Source organism: Octopus sinensis, linkage group LG6 (genome assembly GCF_006345805.1).
Source record: "Octopus sinensis linkage group LG6, ASM634580v1, whole genome shotgun sequence".
Lineage (NCBI taxonomy): Eukaryota > Metazoa > Mollusca > Cephalopoda > Octopoda > Octopodidae > Octopus > Octopus sinensis.
The window spans coordinates 21,166,378-21,192,736 of NC_043002.1; the positions used below are offsets into that span (position 1 = coordinate 21,166,378).

The window sequence follows — 26,359 nt, forward strand, 5'->3', positions numbered from 1 at the left end:
CCGTATTGAAGAAAGTTTGATTCCTGGAGATCTCCAGGAATCAAACTTTCTTCAATACGGATAAACTCACACCCTCACTTTTATCTTCACTTTCTGGAAAACTAAGATGTTTTGAAAAAAGTTTTTAATAACCTGATATATAACTGTGTAATACTAATTGAACTCTTAGAAACCAATATGTTATCTAAATTCTCGTTTTTATAGAATTTTCCATGATGTTTCACGAGTGTAACATTACCCCCTTTGATGTTTGGGAATCTCGGATGTTTTTTCGGCTGATGTGTACGAGCCACCTATATTTACTGCAATTTTTGTAGCTTTATTAAAGATGTCCTCGTACAAAACAATTGTACCGATATATTGATCCATTCTTGTTGCTTTTTTCCTATTTGTAATCACCCCACTTTGTCATATGGTTAACACCATATAGATTTCGGTGCATCCAAGTTAAGTACCATATTCATGTGAATTCATTAGAACTCACTTGAATCTCAATTGCTTAAACCGTATATATATATATATTATATATATATATATATATATATATATTATATATATATATATATATACATATATATATACATATTATATACATATATATATATACATTTATATATGTATACATATGGTGGTGCTCCAGCATGGCCACAGTCATTGGACTGAAACATATAAGAGAATAAGAGAATAAAATATACATATACGTGTGCTGTGTGTGTAGATGTGGGTGTGGTGAGAAGTTTACTTCTCAGCTGTGGCACCATGGGCAAGTGTCTCCTACTATAACCTTGGGTCAAACAGAGTCTTCTGAGTGGATTTGGTAGATGGAATCTGAAAGAAGCTCACTGTATATATACCATCATCATCATCATATATATATATTTTATTGTAAGAAGTGTCAGTTGTGGTGTGCAAGAGAGACGGCTGCGCTGGTATGGTCATGTGACGAGAATGGCTGAAGATAGTTGTGTGCAAAAGTGCTACACCCTAGCAGTTGAGGGAACCTGTGGAAGAGGTAGACCCAGGAAAACCTGGGACGAGGTGGTGAAGCACGACCTTCGAACTTTAGGTCTCACCAAGGAAATGACTGAAGACCGAGTCCTATGGAAGTGTGCTGTGCATGAGAGGACCCGGCAGGACTAGTCAGGCCATATCCCGTGGCCCCTACCTGGGACGTAGTCGATCACCTGTGCATACCTTCCTTCTTGTGACACTTGTAAAGACCTGCTGAGGCAAGTGAAAATCAATCAAAATAGATGAACATCAATGGAATTTGTATCTTTGTGGTACCAGTGCCTGTGGCACACAAGAAAACCATCCGAACGTGGCCGTAGCCAGTACCGCATCAACTGGCCTCCGTGCTGTGGGAACATGGTGGCACATAAAAACACCATCCGAAGACCCGGCAAGACTAGTCAGGTCATAACCCGTGGCCCCTACCTGGGACGTAGTCAGTCCACCTGTACATACCTTCCTTCTTGTGACACTTGTGAAGACCTGTTGAGGCAAGTGAAAATCAAATCAAAACAAATCAAAATAGATGAACATCAATGGAATTTGTATCTTTGTGGTACCAGTGCCGGTGGCACACAAGAATCCATCCGAACGTGGCCGTAGTCAGTACCGCATCACTGGCCATCGTGCTGTGGGCACATAACAGACACCATCCGATCGTGGCCGTTCGCCAGCCTCATCTAGCACCTGTGTCGGTGGCACATAAAAACACCATCCGAAGACCCGGCAAGACTAGTCAGGCCATAACCCATGGCCCCTACCTGGGACGTAGTCAGTCCACCTGTGCATACCTTCCTTCTTGTGACACTTGTGAAGACCTGTTGAGGCAAGTGAAAATCAAAATCAAAACAAATCAAAATAGATGAACATCAATGGAATCTGTATCTTTGTGGTACCAGTGCCGGTGGCACACAAGAGAACCATCCGAACGTGGCCGTAGCCAGTTCCGCATCGACCGGCCTCCGTGCTGTGGGCACGTAACAAAAACCATCCTATCATGGCCATTCGCCAGCCTCATCTGGCACCTGTGTCGGTGGCACATAAAAACACCTTCCGAAGACCCGGCAAGACTAGTCAGTCCACCTGTGCATACCTTCCTTCTTGTGACACTTGTGAAGACCTGTTGAGGCAAGTGAAAATCAAATCAAATCAAAATAGATGAACATCAATGGAATTTGTATCTTTGTGGTACCAGTGCCTGTGGCACACAAGAAATCCATCCGAACGTGGCCGTAGTCAGTACCGCATCGACTGGCCATCGTGCTGTGGGCACATAACAAACACCATCCGATCGTGGCCGTTCGCCAGCCTCATCTAGCACCTGTGTCGGTGGCACATAAAAACACCATCCGAAGACCCGGCAAGACTAGTCAGGCCATATCCCATGGCCCCTACCTGGGACGTAGTCAGTCCACCTGTGCATACCTTCCTCCTTTTGATACTTGTGAAGGCCTGTTGAGGCAAGTGAAAATCAAAATCAAAATGAAATCAAAACAAATCAAATCAAATCAAATCAAAACAAATCAAAATAGATGAACATTAATGGAATTGTATCTTGTGGTACCAGTGCCGGTGGCACACAAGAAAACCATCCGAACGTGGCCGTAGCCAGTACCGCACCGACTGGCCTCTGTGCTGTAGGCACATAACAAACACCATCCGATCGTGGCCGTTCGCCAGCCTCATCTGGCACCTGTGTCGGTGGCACATAAAAACACCATCCGAAGACCCAGCAAGACTAGTCAGGCCATAACCTGTGGCCCCTACCTGGGACGTAGTCAGTCCACCTGTGCATACCTTCCTTCTTGTGACACTTGTGAAGACCTGTTGAGGCAAGTGAAAATCAAATCAAATCAAAACAAATCAAAATAGATGAACATCAATGGAATTTGTATCTTTGTGGTACCAGTGCACGTGGCACACAAGAAAACCATCCGAACGTGGCCGTAGCCAGTACCGCATCGACTGGCCTCCGTGCAGTGGGCACGTAACAAACACCATCCGATCGTGGCCGTTTGCCAGCCTCATCTGGCACCTGTGTCGGTGGCACATAAAAACACCATCCGAGCGTGGCCGTCTGCCAGCCTCGTCTGGCACCTGTGTCGGTGGCACATAAAAAACACCATCCGAGCGTGGCCGTTTGCCAGCCTCGTCTGGCACCTGTGTCGGTGGCACATAAAATCACCCACTACACTCTCGGAGTGGTTGGCGTTAGGAAGGGCATCCAGCTGTAGAAACACTGCCAGATCTGACTGGACTGGTGCAGCTTTCGGGCTCCCCAGACCCCAGTTGAACCGTCCAACCTATGCTAGCATGGAAAGCGGACGTTAAATGATGATGATGATGATGATGATGATATATATATATATATATATATATGTATTCATATATATATACATATATATATATATATATTGATAAAAATAGTACGACAACAAAAGAAAGAAAGAGACCCCGATATTATGTAAATAAAAGAATTTTTACCCCCTTACTTTTACTCCCTCCCCTCACTTAGTGCTCATTCAAATAGCTCTTTTGTCTTAATAATGGTCAGTCACACAGTAATTTCCCTTTGTATAATTGTCATTTTTCATAGCATTTTTCCGATGGCCGGATAACTGAGGAGATGGCAGCGTGGATTTCCACCTCGGCATCCAAAACTCATTTTTTATCATGGCTCATAGTTTTATCATGGCTACCGAATAATTGTCACATATTACATTTACAGCTATATATATATCTATCTATATATATAGATATATCTATCTATCTATCTATCTATCTATCTATCTATCTATCTATCTATATATACATATATATATATATATATTATATATATATATATATATATATATATATATATATACACATACAATAAAATATATATATATGAGCTAAAAAAGAAGGCCTCTAAGAGTTCAGTTTGCAAGAAATAGTAGCCAAATTTTGCTCCCACAATAGTCTACCATCTTAAAAGGGAAGTAATCATTGCTTTATCATGCCTGATAAATAATAAAAAGGAGAAAACTGAATGGTCCAAGGTGGAATGCCGTTAAGCTGAAGCTAAACATGTATAACAAAGACAATTTGCAAAGCATAAGAGTAGATAGGAAAAATAAGGTCCAGAAAAGACTTTGGTCTCAATAGGCTTCTAATTAGGAGGTATTTATTAAGAATTGATTGTTTTGTTAATTAAGCTCTTAACATATTATCCTATACTTAAGAAGACCTGTTGAGTCAAGGAAAACCAAAATCGTAGCTGCAGCCAGTGCTCTTTGACTGGCTCCCATTCTGGTATGCATCATCTGAACATGATCGATGCCAGTGTCCTCTGACTGGCTCCAGTGCCAGTGGCACATAAAAAGCACAATCTGAATGTAGCCGATGCCAGGTCCACCTAACTGGCTCCCATACCGGTGGTATGTAAAAAGCACCATCTGAATGTGGCCGATGCCAGTACCCACTGACTGGCTCCCATGCCGGTGGCACGTAAAAAGCACCCACTACACCCTCAGAGTGGTTGGCATTAGGAAGGGCATCCAGTTGTAGAAACATTGCCGGATCAGATTGGCACCTGGTGCAGCCGCTGGCTCTCCAGACCTCAGTCAAACCGTCCAACCCATGCCAGCATGGAAAATGGACGTTAAACAATGATGATGATGATAATGATGATTTTATGTTCAGAAAGACCTAATAAATATATATTTGAATGTACTCTGAGGTATCTGTCACATATTTCTAACTCAAAATACTTTGTTAATGATGTCATTTCCATTTTTTACCATTAACTACCAGTAATTATCATTTCTGTCAGTAACAGCATAATAAATCATAATTGATCCAAAATAACTGGTGTGTTTATTCTTCCTTATATCCAAATTCAAAATAAATAAAAAGATATATTTTTTGCATGGAAATTGAAAAAAAACGTGTATATTAAGAGGTTAATTATTTCTGTTTCATTACTTTTTAGTAAAGATTGTTTGCCAACATAACATGGCAGTCCTGGTTTAGGATGAATATTGCTGTAATTTAGCCCCAGGAGACATCGTCTCCAGCTGGCTATATTTTCGAACAAGAGAATCTAGCGCCCCCACTCAGCTCAAAACAATATCTGTGTATTGTGATTTCCAGGTTATTTTCCTTCATCAGCACAGAATAATTGTTCACCTAGAGGTGGTGCTGCCAAATTCCTATTCAAAATATATAGTTTACAAAGTGATAACTAGTCACTGATCTATAAACTAGAAAATTACTATTTTTAAATCTCACAACAAGAGATATTTAGCAACAGTAATAGTAATTTTCTAATTTATAGATCAGGGACTAGTTGTCACATTGAAAACTATATATTTTGAACAGTAATTTGGCAGTGCCACCTCTAGCCGAACAGTTATTCTGTGCTGATGAAGGGAAATAACCTGGAAATCATGATACACAGATATTGTTTTGAGCTGAGTGAGGGTGCTAGATTCCCTTGTTCGAAAATATAAGGACACAGATCGTGTCATATAGCCAGCTGGAGATGATGTCTCCTGGGGCTAAATTACAGCAACATTCGTCCTAAACCAGGACTGCCATGTTATGTTGGCAAACAATCTTTACTCCAAAGTACTGTTGCTGAATATCTCTCATGAGATTTTAAAATAGTAATTTTCTAATTTATTACTTTTGTTTTTTCTGTTTTTTTCCATTGCTATTTAGGCAGTTGTTTTATTAAACAAAATTCGCAATACGGGAACAAAAGATTTCAGCGATAATGAAGAAGAAAGTTTATGTCTTCCGGTGACTCTGAAGGCTGAAATATCCCCACATTTGCCACCCCCTCCAGAAGGCCTCACACGTAAACAGGTAAGTTCCATTTGCATTCCAGACTTGTTGCTTCATGTCTATATACAGAGAAAGATTATAGATTACCTTGTTGTTGTTGCTGTCTTCTTCTTCTTCTTCTTCTTCTTCTTCTTCTTCTTCTTCTTCTTCTTCTTCTTCTCCTCCTCCTCCTCCTCCTCCTCTTCCTCCTCCTCCTCCTCCTCCTTCTCCTACTTCTTCTTCTTCTTCCAATCAGGACTCACGCCATTAGCCACAAAGAATAATCTCTAACTCGAGCCTACTCTAAGCTACTAAGAATGTGTAAGATCCACCCACCACATGTGATAGACTGGCGGTTGCATGGGTACGAAAACTACGTTGTTATCCTCATTCCGCAAATGGTGGCTTTTAATGGGTGGAGAGCTGAACCATCTTGGAGTACAGAGGATTCGCAATCTAGACTAGGGTCTGAAAGTTTACCACATCATAGTAGGTTACACCATGGTTCCTCTGCTTTGTGGCAGAAGTAGGAAGAAAGAGTGAGAGAAAGTTGTGGTGAAAGAGTACAGCGGGGTTCACCACCTCCTCCTGCCAGAGCCTCGTGGAGCTTAGGTGTTTTTGCTCAATAAACACTCACATTGCACGGTCTGGGAATTGAAACCATGTTCTTACGACCATGAGTCCGCTGCCCTAACCACTGGCCATTGTGCCTCCACTGATGCTGCTGTTGATTTTATGCTGTTCTAGTCTAGTAAGGCTTTGTCAAGCCAAAGTATGACAAAGTAAGTTGTCAGTTGAATCACTACAGCTGATAGTGAACCCTGTTCTATTGCTCTAGATCAGGGGTTGGCTAACTTCTTGTATTATTGACCCCTTCATGGGATCATTGATAAGTTATCAAACCCCATGCTGTAAATTTCTGAAATATAATTTAAAATTTAATTAATAAAATTTTTCTTATTTAAAACCACTAATTCCCTCATTCTTTTGTATCATTACCCATTTTTTGTGAAGAAATATTTCAATGAAATTTAATGAAAATGCTTAACAAAATTATCAAAAAACACTAAAAATTCAATCATGTTATATTGATATAGTTGGAATATCAATAGCCTATCAACTGGCACTCTGTTGATTAATGCAACAAATGCTCCAATTGATCTGATCAACGGAACAGCTTGCTTGTGAAATTAACAGGCAAGTGGTTGAGTACTCCATAGACATGCATACCTTTAACATAGCTCTCAGGGAGATTCAGTGTGACATAAAATGTGACAAGACTGGCCCTTTGAATTACAGGTACAAGTCATTTTTGCAAGCTGAATGGACTGGAGCACCGTAAAATAAAGTGTCTTGTTTAAGAACACCATGCGCTGATGGAAATTGAACTCACAACCTTACAATTGTAAACTGAATGCCCTAACCACTAAGCCACATGCCTTCACACTTTTTCATGAAACAAATAAACCATTTGCCCATATGGCATGTTGACCAGAGATATACCAAAACAGTTCGTTCAGTTTGATTTTGATTTGTTTTTCTATGCAAGCAAGGGTTACGGTGGGAAGTACATGATGAAAGATTTTCATGGCTGAGTGTTCTTCTTGTCACTAACCCATCCTGTTTTTTTTTCAAGGAAGGAATTTTAATTCCAGAAGAATTCAAATGCATTTTAAAAGTGGCTGCTTTGTTAACAGGAAATATCGAGAGAGGTCTCTGGTGGTTGGCCTACTTATCAGTGATGTCACTGAGTGTAGCATAGATCACTATAAGTTGTAAGCATTCACAGACACCAAACACACATACACACCCACCTACATGCATGCACATGCACACACACAAACACACACACACACACACACACACACACACACACACTCACACAAACATATACACAGACATGACAGAAGAAAATAGACACCCTTATAATCATTAAAATTTATTATTATTTATTAATTGTTATAATGTGAATATTTAATATTTAGTAAACGTGCTCTTTGAATTTTTTCCAATGCAAGAACCCTATTAGGCATGTTACAGATCGAATAACGAATATTCTCTTGCAGAATTTCTTGCCGAGTTTCATGCAGTAATCTCAAAAGATCTGGCTTTGAAGATGCTCTCTTGTTCTTTTTATGAAGTGTCCTGTCCATTATGTCCCAGAGATGTTCAATAGGGTCTGTATCTGGTGACTCGCTTGGCCATGAAAGCTTTTTAATGTCATTCTCATCCAGCAAATCTTGGGTCATTTCAGCTGTGTGACAAGGAACTCCCTTTTCCATAAATAGAGCATCTTCTTTAGTCATTTCACCCCTGGAGAAGATTGGAAGGAGTCCTTTCTGCAGTATGGATGCATATTTATCTGAGTTTATGTTTCCCTCACATTCCACTAACTCTGACCATTGCAGAATAGCTGTTGTGTTTCACTGTTGGCTGCAAATTCTTGAGACCCACATTCGACCACTGTCAGGAAATACAGCAAATCTGGACTTATTAGAAAATATGATAGTGTCCCAAAATGCTAGTGACCTCACCACCATCTCACTGGCCCAACCTTTTCTCCGCTTGTTGTTGGCTGGTCGGAGAAGTGGTTTCCTTCTTGCTGCTCTGCCATAGTAACCCAGTTTGTGGAGATACCTGACAGCTTTTCTGGAACTGACATTAACTTGTTTTGCTATGTCAGAGGCCTTGCAACGAGGATTATCCTCCACACTTCTCTTAACAAAGAGAAGGGTCCTGTCAGAGGGCCCTGGTTGATCTGGGCAAGGTGATGTGGACTTCTTTCCCTCTCTGGTGAATTGCACAATCACTCTATTAACTGTAGAAAATGGGATCCCAAGGTTTTCTTCAATTTTATGCTATGTCCACCTTCAGAATGACCCACAATATGGCCTCTTTGAAATTCAGACAGTTCCAAGGCTGCTTTTGTATATGGCACAATTAAACAGTCACATATAGGAGATAAAACATAAAAATGTCAATTAATAAAAAATATAAACCTTTACAACTTAGAATAAACATAAAACGATGCTTCATGGGGTGTCTATTTACTTCTGTCATGTCTGTGTACATGCAAAGTATATAGATACATAATCAACAAGCTTCTTTGAATTTTCATCAATTAAATTCCCTCATAAGGCATTGATTGGTCTAAGGCTATAGTAGAAAACATCTGCTGTACAGTGGGATTGAACCTAAAGCCACTTGGCTGAGAAACAAACTACTTAACCACACAACCATACTTGTAGATAATATTTCAATAAACAAATCATCATCATCATCATCATCATCGTTTAGCGTCCGCTTTCCATGCTAGCATGGGTTGGACGATTTTGACTGAGGGCTGGCGAACCAGATGGCTGCACCAGGGTCCAGTCTTGATTTGGCACAGTTTCTACGGCTGGATGCCCTTCCTAATGCCAACCACTCCGAGAGTGTAGTGGGTGCTTTTTACGTGCCACCGGCACGGGGGTCAGTCTGGCGGTACTGGCAACGACCTCGCTCGAATCCTTTTATACATGCCACCAGCACAGGTGCCAGTAAGGCAACTTAGATAAAGATCAAATAAATAAATAAATAAATAAATAGATAAATAAATAAATAAATAAGCAAGAACAAAAGAACACCGTTTTTATTAAAATTTACACAATAAAATAACCCTTGGCTTCTGTAGTCTTTAAAGTAACAGAGCAGACATCTAATAACTTACCAATTGATCAAGCAAACAAACTGGATACAAAGAGAGGCCCCTAAGTTTTGGTAATTGGAGATTTTTAATGATGGCGCTCTAAAGGTTGGCGAATGGTGATAGTGATGGTAGTAGTCATAGTTGTGGTGGTAGTGGTGGCAACAGCAGCAGAAATGGTGGTGGCAGTGGTAGTTGTCCTTATTGTTGTGGTTATAGTGTAGTTCATGTATTTAATTGATGGTTGGTCATAGTGGTTGGTGAAGTTCAAGTGGTTAAGGGTGATGGCCATGCTTGGACATTGGGTCTCAACTGGTTGTGGGTGGTGGCCATGGTTGGGCATTGAAACTCAAGTGATTATGGGTGGTGGTCATGGTTGGACACTGAAACTCAAATAGTTTGTGGATGATAGGTTGGGATGAATAATGGTAGTTGGACAAGAATAAAGGAATAAGGGAACAAGGGTCAGTCATGGCTGTCTGCTTAAGAAGTTCCCTCTACGGCTATGTGATTTCAGGTTCAATCTCATGGCAAGGTACCTGGAGCAAGCGTTTTCTACCAAAAGCCCCAGGTTGACCAAAACCTTATGAATAAAATTTAGTAGATGGTAATTTTATGGAAGGCCAATCAAAGGGGTCACTATTGCTGTTCTCCATTGGGTAGGACTTAATCCATTGTTTAGTTTAAATCCCAAACTTGGTACCCGTGGTAATTTTAACAGAGTCTGTTCCCTTGGAAGCATTCAGGCTGAAATCTGAAAATAACTTCCCTGATTGTCACCAGTCTCAGAGTTCCTGGAAAAGTCATGGATGTCGGCCTTTGTCTTGTGGCTAAACAAACACATACACACACACATGCACACATACATGCACACACATACATGCTCACACACACATGCACATATATGTACATACACATGCACATATATGCACACACACACACAAACTCACAAACATACATGCACACACGTACACACACATACACAAATGCACACATGTGCACTCACACACACAGTCACACACTTACCTGCACAAACACATGCACACATGTGCACACACTCACACACATGCACACATGTCACGTGTGCACACATACACATGCACACACATATGAATGCACACATACACGCACACAATCAAACATCATCAGTATTGTTTGTCTGTTTCTTCATGCTGGCATGGGTTAGATGGCTTTTTCTAGGACAGTTTTATGGTGACATATCCTTCTCATTGCCAGCTGTTTTAAATCTTTTATTCGTTTCAGTCATTTGACTGCAGCCATGCTGGAGTACTACCTTTAGTCGAACAAATCGACCTCAGGACTTATTCTTTGTAAGCCTAGCACTTATTCTATCGGTCTCTTTGGCCAAACTGCTAAGTTACAGGGACACAAACACAACAACATTGGTTCTCAAGCGATGGAGGGGGGACAACCACAGTCACCCAAACACACACACACACATTTATATATTTATATATATATATATATATGATGGGCTTCTTTCAGTTTCCATCTACCAAATCCACTCACAAGGCTTTAGCTGGCCTGAGGCTATAGAAGAAGACATTTGCCCACGGTGCCATGCAGTGGGACTGAACCAGAAACCATGTGGTTGATAAGCAAGCTACTTACTACATAGCCACTCTTTCGCCTGTTTTAGTCACCTTTTATGAAATGCAAGGACATTGTGTGCATAATCTACAAATGGGATGCACACAATAATAGGATATCAAACAAGCAAACAAACTGGGTAAAAACAGTGGCACATAATTTTTGGGTGGTTGTATATGTTGAATGGTGGAGCTGAAGAGGTTATTGTAGTTGTAGTTGTTGTTGATGGTGGTGGTTGAGCTGATGGTGGTTGCTGGTTGTGATGGTAGCAATGATGATGATATTGGTGATGGTGGTGGTTTTGGTAATGGTGGTGGTGGTAGTGATGATGATGATGGTATTGGTAAAGGTGGTGATAGAGGTGGTGGATGGTGGTGATGGTGCTGGTGGATGATGGTAATGGTAATGGTAATGGTGGTGGTGGTGGTGATGATGGTATTGGTAAAGGTGGTGATAGAGGTGGTGGATGGTGGTAGTTGTGGATGATGGTGGTGGTAAAGGTGGCAATAGAGGTGGTGGATGGTGGTGATGCCGCTGGTGGATGATGGTAATGGTAATGGTAATGGTGGTGGTGGTGGTGGTGATGGTGGTGGTGCCGGAATAAAATAACGTGGAAACAAGACAAAGCACTATATCTGTCTGCTTCGTTAATCATCTTTATTAAATGGCAAATCGGGTGTAATTGTTGACACCACAATTGCTGTGGCTGCAAATGTCATGGCAACAATTACTAGATTGCACCCTCCTCCTCTCACCCCACTCTTCCTCTTCCTATATCTCTATCCCTAACCTTATCATCCCTCTCTCTTTCTCTCTCTCTTTCTCTTTTTCTTTCTCCCTCCTCTCTCTCTGTTTCTAACTCTTACTCCTCCTCACATGTCATTTAGAGGAGAGTGGTAACTTTGTTAGAACCCATTTGTTGTGTGTGTGTGTGTGTGTGTGTGTGTGTGTGTGTGTGTGTATGTGTGTGTGTGTGTGTGTGTGAATGAGGATTTTATATATGTGTGCTTGTGTCTAACAATCTGTCTGTGTGTCTCTGTATGTTTTTTGTGTGTGTCTGTCTCTCTGACTCTGTATGCTTGTGTGTGGATGTGTGCATGTGTACGTAACTGTGTATGCATGTATGTGTGTGTGTGTGTGTGTATGTTTGTATCCTTATGTGTGTAAGTGTGTCTTGCCTTTGTGCCTCTATATTCCTGCATGCATGCCTCTGTGTGTGTGAGTGTGTGTGTGTGTGTATGTGTGTGTGTATGAGTGTGTGAGTGTGTGCACACACTAGTATGCATGTGTATCCCTCTGTCTGTCTGTCTCTCATTGTGTCTCTATATGTCTGCACATGTGCCTCAGTGCATGTGTGAGTGTATGTGTGTGTATGCGTGTGAGTGTGTGCATGTGTGTGTGTGAGTGTGTGTGTGTGTGTGTGTGTGTGCACCCACACACTAGTATGTATGTGTATCCATCTGTCTGTGTATGTGTATGTGTGTGAGTGTGTGTGTGTGTGTGTTTGTGCGCATGTACACACTAGTATGTATGTGTATCCGTCTGTCTGTCTGTCTGTGCATGAGTGAGAGAGTGTGTGTGTGTATGCATGCACACGCTAGTATGTATGTGTATCCGTCTGTCTGTCTGTCTGTCTAACTGTCTGTCTGTCTGTCTGTCTATCTATATGTCTGTCTATCAGTCTGTATGTCTGTCTGCGTTACTTTATCCAGGAATGTCAAATTCTCATGTTGTTCCACTCACTGCTACAAATGTTGCTATTCTTCATATTGTTACTATTATTGTTGTTGCTCCTTCTGCTGCTGCTCTTTCTGCTGATGCTGTTGTTGTTGTTGTTGTTATTGTCCTAGTTGTTGCAGTGGTTGTTGATAAAACCTGTCATTTTCGTTGCTATTCTAGTTGTTGCTGCTATTGTGGTCAACATTTGTTGCTATTGTCATTATGACACTGTTGTCTTAGTTGTTGTTATTGTACTAGTAGTGGTGGTGGTGGTAGCGTTGGTTGTAATAGTTGTGGTAGTGGTGTTGGTGTTGGTAGTGGTGGTGGTAGTGATGGTGTTGGTTGTAGTTGTAGTGGTGGTGGTGGTAGTGGTGGTGGTGGCGGTGTTGGTGGTGGCAGCAGTGGTAGTGGTGGTGGTGGTGGTGTTGGTGGTGGTGGTGGTGTTGGTGGTAGTGGTGGTGTTGGTTGTTGTTGTAGTGATGGTGGTGGTGGCAGCAGTGGTAGTGGTGGTGGTGGTGTTAGTGGTGATGGTGGTGGTGGTGTTGTTGGTGGTAGTGATGTTGTTATTGTTGGTGGTGGTGGTGTTGGTTGTAGTAGTAGTGGTGGTGGTGGTGGTGGTGATGGTAGTAATAGTAGTAGTTGTAGCTGGTATTGTTGCAGAAGATGATGTTGTAGATATTGTTGCTATTGTAGTAATAATTCATGTTATTATCATTATTATTGTTGTAGTAGATGTTTTATTCCTATTGTTGTTGCTGTTTTTGTTGTTCTCATCATCATAATCATCATCAAGGTAGTGTGCTGGCAGAATTGCCAGCGCCTCACACAAAACGTTCCATAGTATTTCTCCTTGCTCTTTACAATCTGGCTCCAAATCCCTTCAAAGTCAACTCTGCTCTCATCTCTTCAGAGCTGGCCGAATTATTAACGCATTCGACAAAATGCTTAACAGCATCACTTCTGTCCAAATGTTCTCAGTTCAAATTCTGTCGAGGCTGACTTTGCCTTTCATTTTCTGGGGTCAGTAAAATAAATACCAGTTGAGTAATGGTACTGATGTAGTTGACTCAACCCCTCTTTCCTTCCAAAATTTCAGGCCTTGTACCTATGTTAGAAGGGACTGTGAGATTCTTCGATCATCCCTAGAAGTGTTCCTGCATACTTCTGTGGTTTGTTTTATTGTATACTATGTATACTTTATATATATTTATACACAAATACACACACACACACCTTATAAAAACAGCCAACAACTGATGAAGGGTCATTCTTTATGTTGTTTGTTTTGTTTTCCATTTGTGTCTTTCATTGTTTGAAAGAATAGTTTATGTTCCAAGTACTTGTGCTTCATACTTTTTTGTTGTACAAGTTTCATGATGTCCGGTGCTCACATATGCATATATATATATATATATATATATATATGTATAGATGTAAGTATGTTACATATAATTATGTATATATGCATATATATCTTATTTATATCATCATCATCATCATCATCATCGTTTAACGTCCGCTTTCCATGCTAGCATGGGTTGGACGGTTCAACTGGGGTCTGGGAAGCCCGAAGGCTGCACCAGGCCAGTCAGATCTGGCAGTGTTTCTACAGCTGGATGCCCTTCCTAATGCCAACCACTCCGAGAGTGTAGTGGGTGATTTTATGTGCCACCGACACAGGTGCCAGACGAGGCTGGCGAACGGCCACGCTCGGATGGTGTTTTTTACGTGCCACCGGCACGGAGGCCAGTCAATGCGGTACTGGCTACGGCCACGTTCGGATGGTTTTTGTATGTGCCACCGGCACTGGTACCACAAAACTACAAATTCCATTAATGCATTAATGTTCATCGAGTTTGCTTTTGATTTTGTCCATTTTCACTTGCCTCAACAGGTCTTCACAAGTAGAGTTATGTGTCCCAAGAAGGAAGGTATGCATAGGTGCACTGACTACGTTCCAGGTGGGGGCCATGGGTTATGGCCTCACTTGTCCAGCCGGGTCTTCTCACGCACAGCATACTTCCAAAGGTCTCGGTCTCTGGTCATTTCCTCGGTGAGACCTAAAGAGCGAAGGTCGTTCTTCACCACCTCGTCCCAGGTTTTCCTGGGTCTGCCTCTTCCACAGGTCCCCTCAACCACCAGGGTGTGGCACTTTTTCACACAACTATCTTCATCCATTCTTACTACGTGTCCATACCAGCATAGACGCCTCTCTTGCACACCGCATCTGATGCTTCTTAGGTCCAACTTTTCTCTCAAGGCACTTACACTCTGTCTGGTATATATATATATATATATTTTCTGGGCAGGGAACACTGACGGGGTTGGTGGCGTGGGTATACTTATCGCTGAGAAATGGATAGATAGAGTAATTGAGGTAATCAGAGTAAGTGACAGAATACTTAAGATTAGAATAGTGCTTCATAATAGATTAGCAACCATTATATCGGCCTATGCCCCTCAGCCAGGGCTACCGATGGACAGAAAGACAGTTTCTATGACACCCTACTGCAGACCACCTCATTGACGAACGACAGGGACCTTCTCTTTGTGGCTGGTGATTTCAATGGTCATGTTGGACGACATGCTGGGGGCTTCCATGGCGTGCATGGAGGCTACGGTTTGGTTCCCGCAACGAGGAGGGAACCAGGCTGCTGAGTTCTGCGATGCGAATAGTCTTATGATCTGCAACACTAACTTCAGGAAACAAATAAGCCACCTGGTCACCTACCGATCGGGCCGGCATACTAGCCAAATCGACTACACTCCTCGCCAGAAAAAGGGAAAGATGGCTGCTTATAAATGCCAAAACCTTCCCAGGCGAAGAATGCACCCCACAACATAGACTGGTAGTTAGTGACTTTAGGATCAGGACTAAGAGGGCGACTAGAAGACGACCAACATGGAGAAGAAGTGTCTGGAAGCTTAAAGACCCTGCGAATGGACAGAGATTTAGAGATATGTTACTTGAAGCCTTTGACGAAGTGGAAGGGGGTATAGCTACACATGGGGTAGAAGACACTGGACGTTTCTGAGGGACAACCTGCTGAAGCCGCTGACCAGATCTGTGGCTGGTGCAAAGTCCCCTAAGACCCAAAATAACATGGTGGTGGAACAATATTGTTGATAGGGCTATTAGACAAAAGAAACAGGCTTGGAAGGCCTGGAAGAACGGTGGTAGCAGGGAAGTGTATCAGACTGCCAGAAGGGAAGCCAGGAGACAGTCTATCTAGCAGAGGGGAAGCAGATAAAAGAAAATTTGCCAATGTCCTGCGCCGTGAGGATGAAAGACTTGAGGTATTTCGTGTTGCAAGACAGTGTGTGAGAGAGAATCGAGATGTGGTAGGAGAGAAATGTGTTCGCATGGAGGATGGTTCACTTGCGCTAAATGAGGATGCAAAGAGAGAAGCTTGGAGACGCCACTATGAAAGGTTGCTGAATGAGGAAAATGAATGGGATAAAGAGAGTCTGCCGAATGTTGACCCAACAGAGGGACCAGCTATCCGAGTTGATAGTTCCGTGGTAGCTAAGGCAATTAGAAGCATGAAGACAGGGAAAGCCCCAGGCCATCAGGAATTACTGCAGAGATGCTCAAAATATCTGGTAGTGTCGGCTATAGCATAGTCACCCGTATAGTTAACCAGGTGATACACGAAGGAGTCATACCCAATGACTGGTGTAGCAGCATAATAGTCAACTGCTACAAAGGTAAAGGCGATGCCCTAGATACAAATAACTACAGGGGCATCAAGCTGTTGGATCAGGTAATGAAGGTTACGGAGAGGGTTATAGCCCAGTTAATTAGAGAGAGAGTTAGCTTAGATGATATGCAGTTTGGGTTCGTGCCAGGGAAAAGTACTACTGATGCTATATTCCTGGTAAGACAGCTGCAGGAGAATACCTAGCCAAAGGTAAGCCCTTGTACCTGGCTTTTGTTGACTTAGAGAAAGCCTTTGACAGGGTCCCCCGATCCCTTATCTGGTGGTCAATGAGGAAACTAGGGATAGATGAATGGTTAGTGAGAGCTGTGCGAGCCATGTACAGAGACGCAGCTAGTAAGGTGAGGGTTGGCAACGAGTACAGTGAGAATTCCGGGTAGAGGTTGGGGTCCACCAAGGTTCAGTCCTCAGCCCCCTCCTATTATCATAGTCCTCCAAGCAATAACGGAAGAATTTAAGACAGGATGCCCCTGGGAGCTCCTATATGCTGATGACCTTGCTCTAATGCTGAGTCACTATCAGAACTGGAGGAGAAGTTTCAGGTGTGGAAACAAGGATTAGAATCGAAGGGCCTTAGAATCAACCTAGCCAAAACCAAAGTCCTAATAAGTAGGAAGGTGGACCAACCACAAACGACTTCAGTAGATGGCCCTGCTCGATCTGTAAAAAAGGTGTAGGTAGAAACTCTATAAGGTGCACCAAGTGTAAGCTATGGACACATAAGAGGTGCAGCAATGTCAAAGGAAGGCTAACTAAGAAAATAGTTTTTGTCTGTGGCAGATGCTCAAGAGAAATAAACACTGGAAATGTGCAGAGACCAACTTCTACCACGTTCCAGGGAGACAAACTAGAAGTAGTTGATAGCTTCTGCTACCTAGGAGACCAAGTCAGTAGCCGGGGTGGGTGTGCTGAAAGTGTAACTGCTAGAGTAAGAATAGCCTGGGCAAAGTTTAGAGAGCTCTTACCCCTGCTGATGACAAAAGGCCTCTCGCTAAGAGTAAAAGGCAGACTATATGATGCGTGTGTACGTACAGCCATGCTACATGGTAGTGAAACATGGGCCGTGACAGCTGAGGATATGCGTAAGCTTGCAAGAAATGAAGCCAGTATGCTCCGATGGATGTGTAATGTCAGTGTTGTCATAATCGTCAGAGTGTAAGTACTTTGAGAGAAGTTGAACCTAAGAAGTGTCAGTTGTGGTGTGCAAGAGAGACGGCTGCGCTGGTATGGTCATGTGACGAGAATGGCTGAAGATAGTTGTGTGCAAAAGTGCTACACCCTAGCAGTTGAGGGAACCTGTGGAAGAGGTAGACCCAGGAAAACCTGGGACGAGGTGGTGAAGCACGACCATCGAACTTTAGGTCTCACCAAGGAAATGACTGAAGACCGAGTCCTATGGAAGTGTGCTGTGCATGAGAGGACCCGGCAGGACTAGTCAGGCCATATCCCGTGGCCCCTACCTGGGACGTAGTCGATCCACCTGTGCATACCTTCCTTCTTGGACACTTGTGAAGACCTGCTGAGGCAAGTGAAAATCAATCAAAATAGATGAACATCAATGGAATTTGTATCTTTGTGGTACCAGTGCCTGTGGCACACAAGAAAACCATCCGAACGTGGCCGTAGCCAGTACCGCATCGACTCGCCTCCGTGCTATGGGAACATGGTGGCACATAAAAAACCATCCGAAGACCCGGCAAGACTAGTCAGGTCATAACCCGTGGGCCCTACCTGGGACGTAGTCAGTCCACCTGTACATACCTTCCTTCTTGCGACACTTGTGAAGACTGTTGAGGCAAGTGAAAATCAAAACAAATCAAAATAGATGAACATCAATGGAATTTGTATCTTTGTGGTGTGCCGGTTGTGGCACACAAGAATCCATCCGAACGTGGCCGTAGTCAGTACCGCTTGTGGTACCAGTGCCGGTGGCACACAAGAATCCATCCGACGTGGCCGTAGTCAGTACCGCATCACTGGCCATCGTGCTGTGGGCACATAACAAACACCATCTGGTCGTGGCCGTTCGCCAGCCTCATCTAGCACCTGTGTCGGTGGCACATAAAAAGTAGTCAGTACCGCTTGTGGTACCAGTGCCGGTGGCACACAAGAATCCATCCGAACATGGCCGTAGTCAGTACCGCATCAGGCCATCGTGCTGTGGGCACATAACCAAACACCATCCGGTCGTGGCCGTTCGCCAGCCTCATCTAGCACCTGTGTCGGTGGCACATAAAAACACCATCCGAAGACCCGGCAAGACTAGTCAGGCCATAACCCATGGCCCCTACCTGGGACGTAGTCAGTCCACCTGTGCCATACCTTCCTTCTTGTGACACTTGTGAAGACCTGTTGAGGCAAGTGAAAATCAAAATCAAAACAAATCAAAATAGATGAACATCAATGGAATCTGTATCTTTGTGGTACCAGTGCCGTGGCACACACTTTGTGGTACCAGTGCCGGTGGCACACAAGAGAACCATCCGACGTGGCCGTAGCCAGTTCCGCATCGACCGGCCTCCGTGCTGTGGGCACGTAACAAACACCATCCGATCATGGCCGTTCGCCAGCCTCATCTGGCACTGTGTCGGTGGCACATAAAAACACCTTCCGAAGACCCGGCAAGACTAGTCAGTCCACCTGTGCATACCTTCCTTCTTGTGACACTTGTGAAGACCGGTTGAGGCAAGTGAAAATCAAAATCAAATCAAATCAAAATAGACAAAATAGATGAACATCAATGGAATTTGTATCTTGTGGTACCAGTGCCTGTGGTACCAGTGCCTGTGGCACACAAGAAATCCATCAGTGCTGTAGTCAGTGCGGTGGGCACATGACAAACACCATCCGATCGTGGCCGTTCGCCAGCCTCAACTAGCACCTGTGTCGGTGGCACATAAAAACACCATCCGAAGACCCGGCAACACTAGTCAGGCCATAACCCATGGCCCCTACCTGGGACGTAGTCAGTCCACCTGTGCATACCTTCCTTCTTGTGACACTTGTGAAGACCTGTTGAGGCAAGTGAAAATCAAATCAAAACAAATCAAAATAGATGAACATCAATGGAATTTGTATCTTGTGGTGCCAGTGCCGTGGCACGTGGCACACAAGGGGGCCGTCCGAACGTGGCCGTAGCCGGTGCCGCATCGACTGGCCTGTGCTGTGGGCACGTAGCAAGCACCATCCGATCGTGGCCGTTTGCCAGCCTCATCTGGCACCGTGTCGGTGGCACATAAAAACACCATCCGAGCGGGGCCGTCTGCCAGCCTCGTCTGCCACCTGTGTCGGTGGCACATAAAAACACCATCCGAGCGTGGCCGTTTGCCAGCCTCGTCTGGCACCTGTGTCGGTGGCACATAAAATCACCCACTACACTCTCGGGTGGTTGGCGTTAGGAAGGGCATCCAGCTGTAGAAACACTGCCAGATCTGGCTGGACTGGTGCAGCTTTCGGGCTCCCCAGACCCCAGTTGAACCGTCCAACCCATGCTAGCATGGAAAGCGGACGTTAAATGATGATGATGATGATGATGATGATACACATATAAACAATTGCAGCGTGGAAAGTGTTTGTAAGCCATTTAAGAAACACACAAAAGCCGTTCGATTCACTTCAACATTTAAGTTTAATTTGTCAAAATATTTTCGTCACTTCAAGACTGCGACCTGTTCACTGACAAAAATCTTTGCTGCATCAGTGAACAGGTCGCGGTCTTAAAGCGACGAAAATATTTTGAAAATTTAAACTTAAATGTTGAAGTGAATCAAATGGCTTTTGCGTGTTTCTTAAATGGCTTACAAACACCTTCCACGTTGCAATTGTTTTCATTTCAGCACACAATCTCAGATCAAATCACTTGCTATGCAAGTATATCTCCGTAATATATACGTATATATATGTATATATGTGTGTGTGTGTGTACTGTGTGTGTATCATTGACATTTTTCCTTCCTCCGTCTTCCCTTCTTTGGACCATTCCTTTTTGTATGTTTCTGATGAAAAGCTCTGCTTGAAACGTTAAATCCTTTTTTCTTTCCTTTCCTGAGCGTCCAATAACACTATACTTGTTCCACATCCTCGCATTGTGTTTTCTCTTTGTGTTTTCATGTTTGGATTAACTATATATATGCATACATACATATATATATACATATATATATATATATATATATATATATATATACATGCATACATATTTTTTTTTCATTTCATTATATGTAAAACCTCACACTTTAAGTCTGTCTTTGTATTATTCCCCTCATCCTTCACCCTGGTGACAAATAAAAAAAATCACCATCATCGTCATCGTCATCATCATCATCATGTTGCTGTTGTTGTTGCCATTGTTATTGTAGTTGTTGTCATTGTGCAAAAAGTTTCTTCAGTATGTGGTTGCTGTTCTATTCCATATATGTTTTTCTTTTCAGATCAAAAGGCGGTGTGTGTTAGAATGTATCATATCCAGCGAAAAGTCGTATATCGAAAGTCTCCAGAGAATACACAACGTAAGTTGAGCAAAACTGCTAATAGAACTTGATACTACTACTATACTACTATACATACTACTACAGTATACTACTATAATACAACATACAAGGTCGTAACAAAAGGTTTCTGGACTAGTTATGGTTAATAAAATATAACTTATTTACCTAATAAGATTTTATAGGTTGCTTGAAGCATTGTATATGGAATATAATGTTGAAAGATTTTAAAGGCCAAACAATGCAAATAGATTTTAAGATGAGGTAACCTAAACTAAAAGTATGTTACATGGTAATCTTTGGTCTTTTATATACATCCAGTATTTTGGGACATACAAGTCCCTTATTCAGGGTTAAAAAGAAACTGTCCTTTGTAAGATGTCTTTTGTTGGTGCCCGTGCTAGTAGGGTGCCAAGAGCACCATCCAAGCATGATCGTTGCCAGAGCAGCCAACTGGCTTCCGTGCCAGTGGCATGTAAAAGGGCACCATTCAAGCGTGATCTCTACCAACGTCGCCTTACTGGCACTTGTGCTGGTGGCATGTGTAAAAAGATTTGAGCGAGGTCGTTGCCAGTACCGCCTGACTGGCACGGTGGCACATAAAAAGCACCCACTACACTCTCGGAGTGGTTGGCGTTAGGAAGGGCATCAAGCTGTAGAAACTCTGCCAAATCAAGATTGGAGCCTAGTGCAGCCATCTGGTTCGTCAGCCCTCAGTCAAAATTGTCCAACCCATGCTAGCATGGAAAGCGGACGTTAAATGATGATGATGATAAAATAATTCTATGATTATATTTGAATTTTCAAGTGTTTCTCTTCTTCATGAATGTTAGTGACGTCAGTTATTAACTTATTGCCCCACAAATCAATTTTCATCACCTCTTTTCTAATATGTAGCAAATGTACCTGTGTGTGTATGTCGATATGTATTGCATGCCTAGCTCCAATCTCTTATTTATTTGTGGGTTTAATTTATAGATAATCAAAGCTTCCTTAATTCTTAAGTTGCCAAGATTTCTATCATTGGCTTCAATAGTAACTTTAATTTGTTTGTTGGTATTTTAAATATTGGATACATATAAGACCAAAGATTACCAGGTGACTCACTTTTAGTTTACATTACTGCATCTTAAAATCTATTTGCATTGTTTGGCCTTTTAAATCTTTCAACATTATTTACCTAAGTTTTAATATCATCTTCGAAATAGTCACCTTGTGCTGCAATACACCTGTCCCAACATCCCTGCATCCCCAAAGTCCATCCCCTCCTCATCATGGTGGGGACGTTGGCAGCAGGTGGTGTCAGAGCTATGCCGTCGGGAACTTTGGTTCCTGGTAGGACCACTCAAGGTGGATTGGTCTGATACCGAGTGGTATTAGGGCCACAACCCGGCAGATGGGTGAAAATCCTCAAGGTGTCTGTTTCGGCAACCGGCAGCTCCTTGGTCATTCTGTCCCTGCGTCTGCGGACAATCTGCGGCAAACAGGATGTCTCTACATGCAGGATTGTTGGGGGCCACTTGTGAAATTAATATTCCCACGAAACTTCTTCCACCGCCATGGTTCAAGATGCCTCGAGGGTGGTAGAAGAAGCCGATTCAACCCGCCCAAGGCGAATGTCACCACAAGTACAAGTAAGTACATCCCTGCCACTTTTGGAATACGGTTTGAAAGTCATTTTCTGTAAGCAAATTGAGGAGCTTATGTGATTTGCTCTGGATCTCAACAACTTCTGTCCCTTAGGGAAGAGATGGAAGTCTGCAGGTACTAAAGCTGGCAAATAGGGCAGATGCCAAAATGATACCATGTTGTTTTTGGTGAGAAGCTCATGAGTGAAGACAGCTCAGTTAAGAATTCAATTCTTTGTACTCCACAGATCTGGTCACTTATGCCGAATGTCCTTCCTCAAGCGCTTCAAATTGTCAGAGTAACACATTTGATTGACAGTCTGGTCCTTGCAAGAAGAATTCTTGATGCACAATGCCACATTTCTGGGAGTGAGGCTCGTGGCAAATCTTCCATCAGCATCATCATCAACAATAACAAATAGTACACCAGTTTTCTAATATCTCTTCTATTTGATGTTTCAGGATTACGAGACTCCAATTCTGGAAGCTGTTGACTCACAGAAATCTAAAGTGAAAAGTTCTCTGAAAAAGTTACGGGAGATACTCAACTACCATCGCATGTTCCAGATCGAACTGGCCAATCGTGTCAATGAATGGCAGGAAGAAAATATCATTGGAGACATCTTTATCGCATCGGTGTGTGTTTGATTCATGTCTACTACTATCATGAAATATATTGCCTCATTTTTTAAAAAGTATTCTTTTATTGGTATAGTTCTTTGTATTTGTGTTATGCATGTCCAACTATCTACCTCTATAATATATATATATATATACATACATACATACATATACATATAATATACATATATATATATAATATATATATATATATATATATAATATATATATATAAAATATAATTATATATATATATGATATATATTATATTATATTATATTATAAGATATATATATATATATATTATAAGATATATATATATATATATAAAATGTGACCACGTGTGTACCGTTGGCGATTTTTTTTTTTCCTCTATCTTCCCTTCTCTGGATCTTTCCTCTCCTATGTTTCCGACGAAGAGCTCCGCTCGAAATGTTAAACCCTCCTTCTTTCCTTCTTTCCTGAGCGTCCAATAAGTTTATATTTGTTCCACGTCCTCACGTTGTTGTGTTTTTTTGTGCTATCATATTTGGATTAACTTTATATATATATATATATATATTATTATTATTATTATTATTATTATTATTATTATTACTAATGAGTGAGAGAACAGTGTGCATGCCATCAAAGTGACACTGGGGTAAAATATACAAAGCCCAGTATACCCATCATGACTACCCGTCTGATAAGGGTACACTAGGCACATGCATCACAACTATGTGCATAACATAGTGATTTCATATCAAGATAAACAGCACATGACCTTGCAGGTGGAGTCCAGTTAGAATTTTCTTCAGGTTGAGTAGCTCATCCTAAGGGTTGTTTAAGGATGTTGAACGAAACACCCATGTTTCCAGAGGTGAATTATTTAAACCCCAAAGAATCCCTCTCAACATATGGCTATGATGCTTCCCAACTATTTCTGCTCGTGATCAGAGATGCACATATCGTCAGCCATTAAGGGACATGCTCAACTGGTTATGGTCAAACAACTTACAAGCAAATCTGTGGAATTGAGCAGAATATTTGTTGTAGCCCATCTTTTATACCAAGACAAAACAATGTACATGATAACACTTCCAATCAGTTAAGATCAGAAGCCATGTCGTATATATGTATGTGTGTGTGTGTGTGTGTGTGTGTGTGTGTGTCTGTATGTGTGTGTATTTGTTTGTGTGTCTTTGTTTATCCCCGCAACATCGTTTGACAACCGCTGCTGGAGTAAAGAGAAAAGAGAGTATGTATGTATGTATGTATTTTTTGTGGTGAAGGTACATGACTCAGTGGTTAGAGTGTCAGGCTCAGAATCATGAGGTAGTGAGTTTGACTCCCAGACTAGGCTATGTGTTGCGTTCTTGAGTGAGACACTTTATTTCACATTACTCCAGTTCACTCAGCTGTAGAAATGAGTTGCGACATCACTGGTGCCAAGCTGTATCGGCCCCTTTGCCTCTCCCTTGGATAACATTGGTGGCATAGTGAGGGGATGCTCGTATGCATGGGCAACTGCTGGTCTTCCATAAACAACCTTGCCTGGACTTATGCCTTATAGGGTAACTTTCTAGGTGTAATCCCATGGTAGTTCATGACTGACAGGGGTCTTTTTTTATGTGTGTATGTGGCTGGACCTCAAAAATTCCAGACACACAGATTCTGAGGACAGCTGATATCTTGAGTATTGAGGCGATGGTGCACAAGCACCGGTTGCATTGGACTGGACACCATATTAGAATGGAGGATAGAAGGATTCCTAAGCAGATGTTCTATGGAGAACTTGTGAATGGAAGGAGACTCCGGCAGAAACCAAGGCTGCGATTTAAGGACTGTGTCAAGTCCTCATTAAAGGCCTGTGATATGCAGGACACTGGCTGGAAGAACAGTGCCTGTCATTGCCACGGATGGAGGAAGCAGGTTGGAGAGGGGATCAACACTTTTGAGAGAGCATGTGTCCAGCATGAAGAACTTAAGTGAGCTGCGCGAAAGCACACAGCTCGTATGGTGAGTGGGGAAGGCTTGGTCGGCAATGAGCTGGGCTCATTGGCCACCAGCAGAGCCACAAATGCAAAATATAAGTTAGTCCTAGAGCGCACAATATTCCTGAAGGTCGGCAATGGTCTTCCTCGGTCACAAGTGGACGGCCATCATCATGTATGTAGATATGTAGCAATTAAGTCCAAAAAAGTATTTACATTTTTTTTCTCATCTTGAAAATGCAACAGAACTTTCTTTCCAACCTAATGCATTATTGTCTGTTTGCAGTTCTCAAAGTCAATGGTACTTGATGCTTACAGTGTATACGTGAATAATTTTACTGCCACCATGGAAGATATCAAGAAGCTACAAAGAACTCGACAGTCATTCAGGGATTTCCTAAAAGTAAGCTCACTCTAACTTTTAAATATAAGTATATAAGTATATATACAGGTGCAGGCATGGCTGCTTGGTAAGAAGCTTGCTTCTCAACCACATGGTTCAGGGTTCAGTCCCACTGTGGGGTGCCTTGGGCAAGTGTCTTCTACAATAGCCTTTGGCTAACCAAAGCCTTGTGAGTGGCTTTGGTAGACAGAAACTAAAGATTACCTGTACATATACACACACATGCTCTCATACACACACACACAGAGGCCCATGTATTTGCACAAACACACACACACATGTGGACACATCCATATGCATGCACACATACACACACACACATGCAAATGCATGAAACACACATCACTCCATACAACACATGCACTAGGTTACATGTATGCATACACACACATGCTCGCATACATTACACAGGCCCATGCTTACACACACACATACATGATAATCCCACACGCATGTACACACGTCCATACACGCACACATACACATATGCACACAGATGCACACATACCACACACACACACACACACACACACATACATATACATATAAAAACAGATGGTATATTTATTTCTTTATTGTCCACAGGGGGCTAAACATAGAGGGGACAAACAAGGACAAACAAAGGGATTAAGTCAATTACATCGACCCCAGTGCATAACTGGTACTTGTTTGATCAACCCCAAAAAGATG

The 26,359-nt window shown here is 42.3% G+C and overlaps 1 protein-coding gene across 3 annotated transcripts in view; it reads left to right on the top strand.

Annotated features, from left to right (window-relative positions):
• The window catches only part of LOC115212913 (rho guanine nucleotide exchange factor 10), a 186,827-nt gene that overhangs the window by 129,766 nt on the left and 30,702 nt on the right, over positions 1–26,359 (top strand). For all 3 annotated transcript variants that reach the window (XM_029781733.2, XM_029781734.2, XM_036503701.1), the window contains 4 exons: positions 5,716–5,862; positions 20,985–21,062; positions 23,132–23,305; positions 25,553–25,669. In XM_029781733.2, the coding sequence (XP_029637593.1) occupies positions 5,716–5,862; positions 20,985–21,062; positions 23,132–23,305; positions 25,553–25,669 (516 nt within the window). The remainder of the gene's footprint in view (positions 1–5,715; positions 5,863–20,984; positions 21,063–23,131; positions 23,306–25,552; positions 25,670–26,359) is intronic.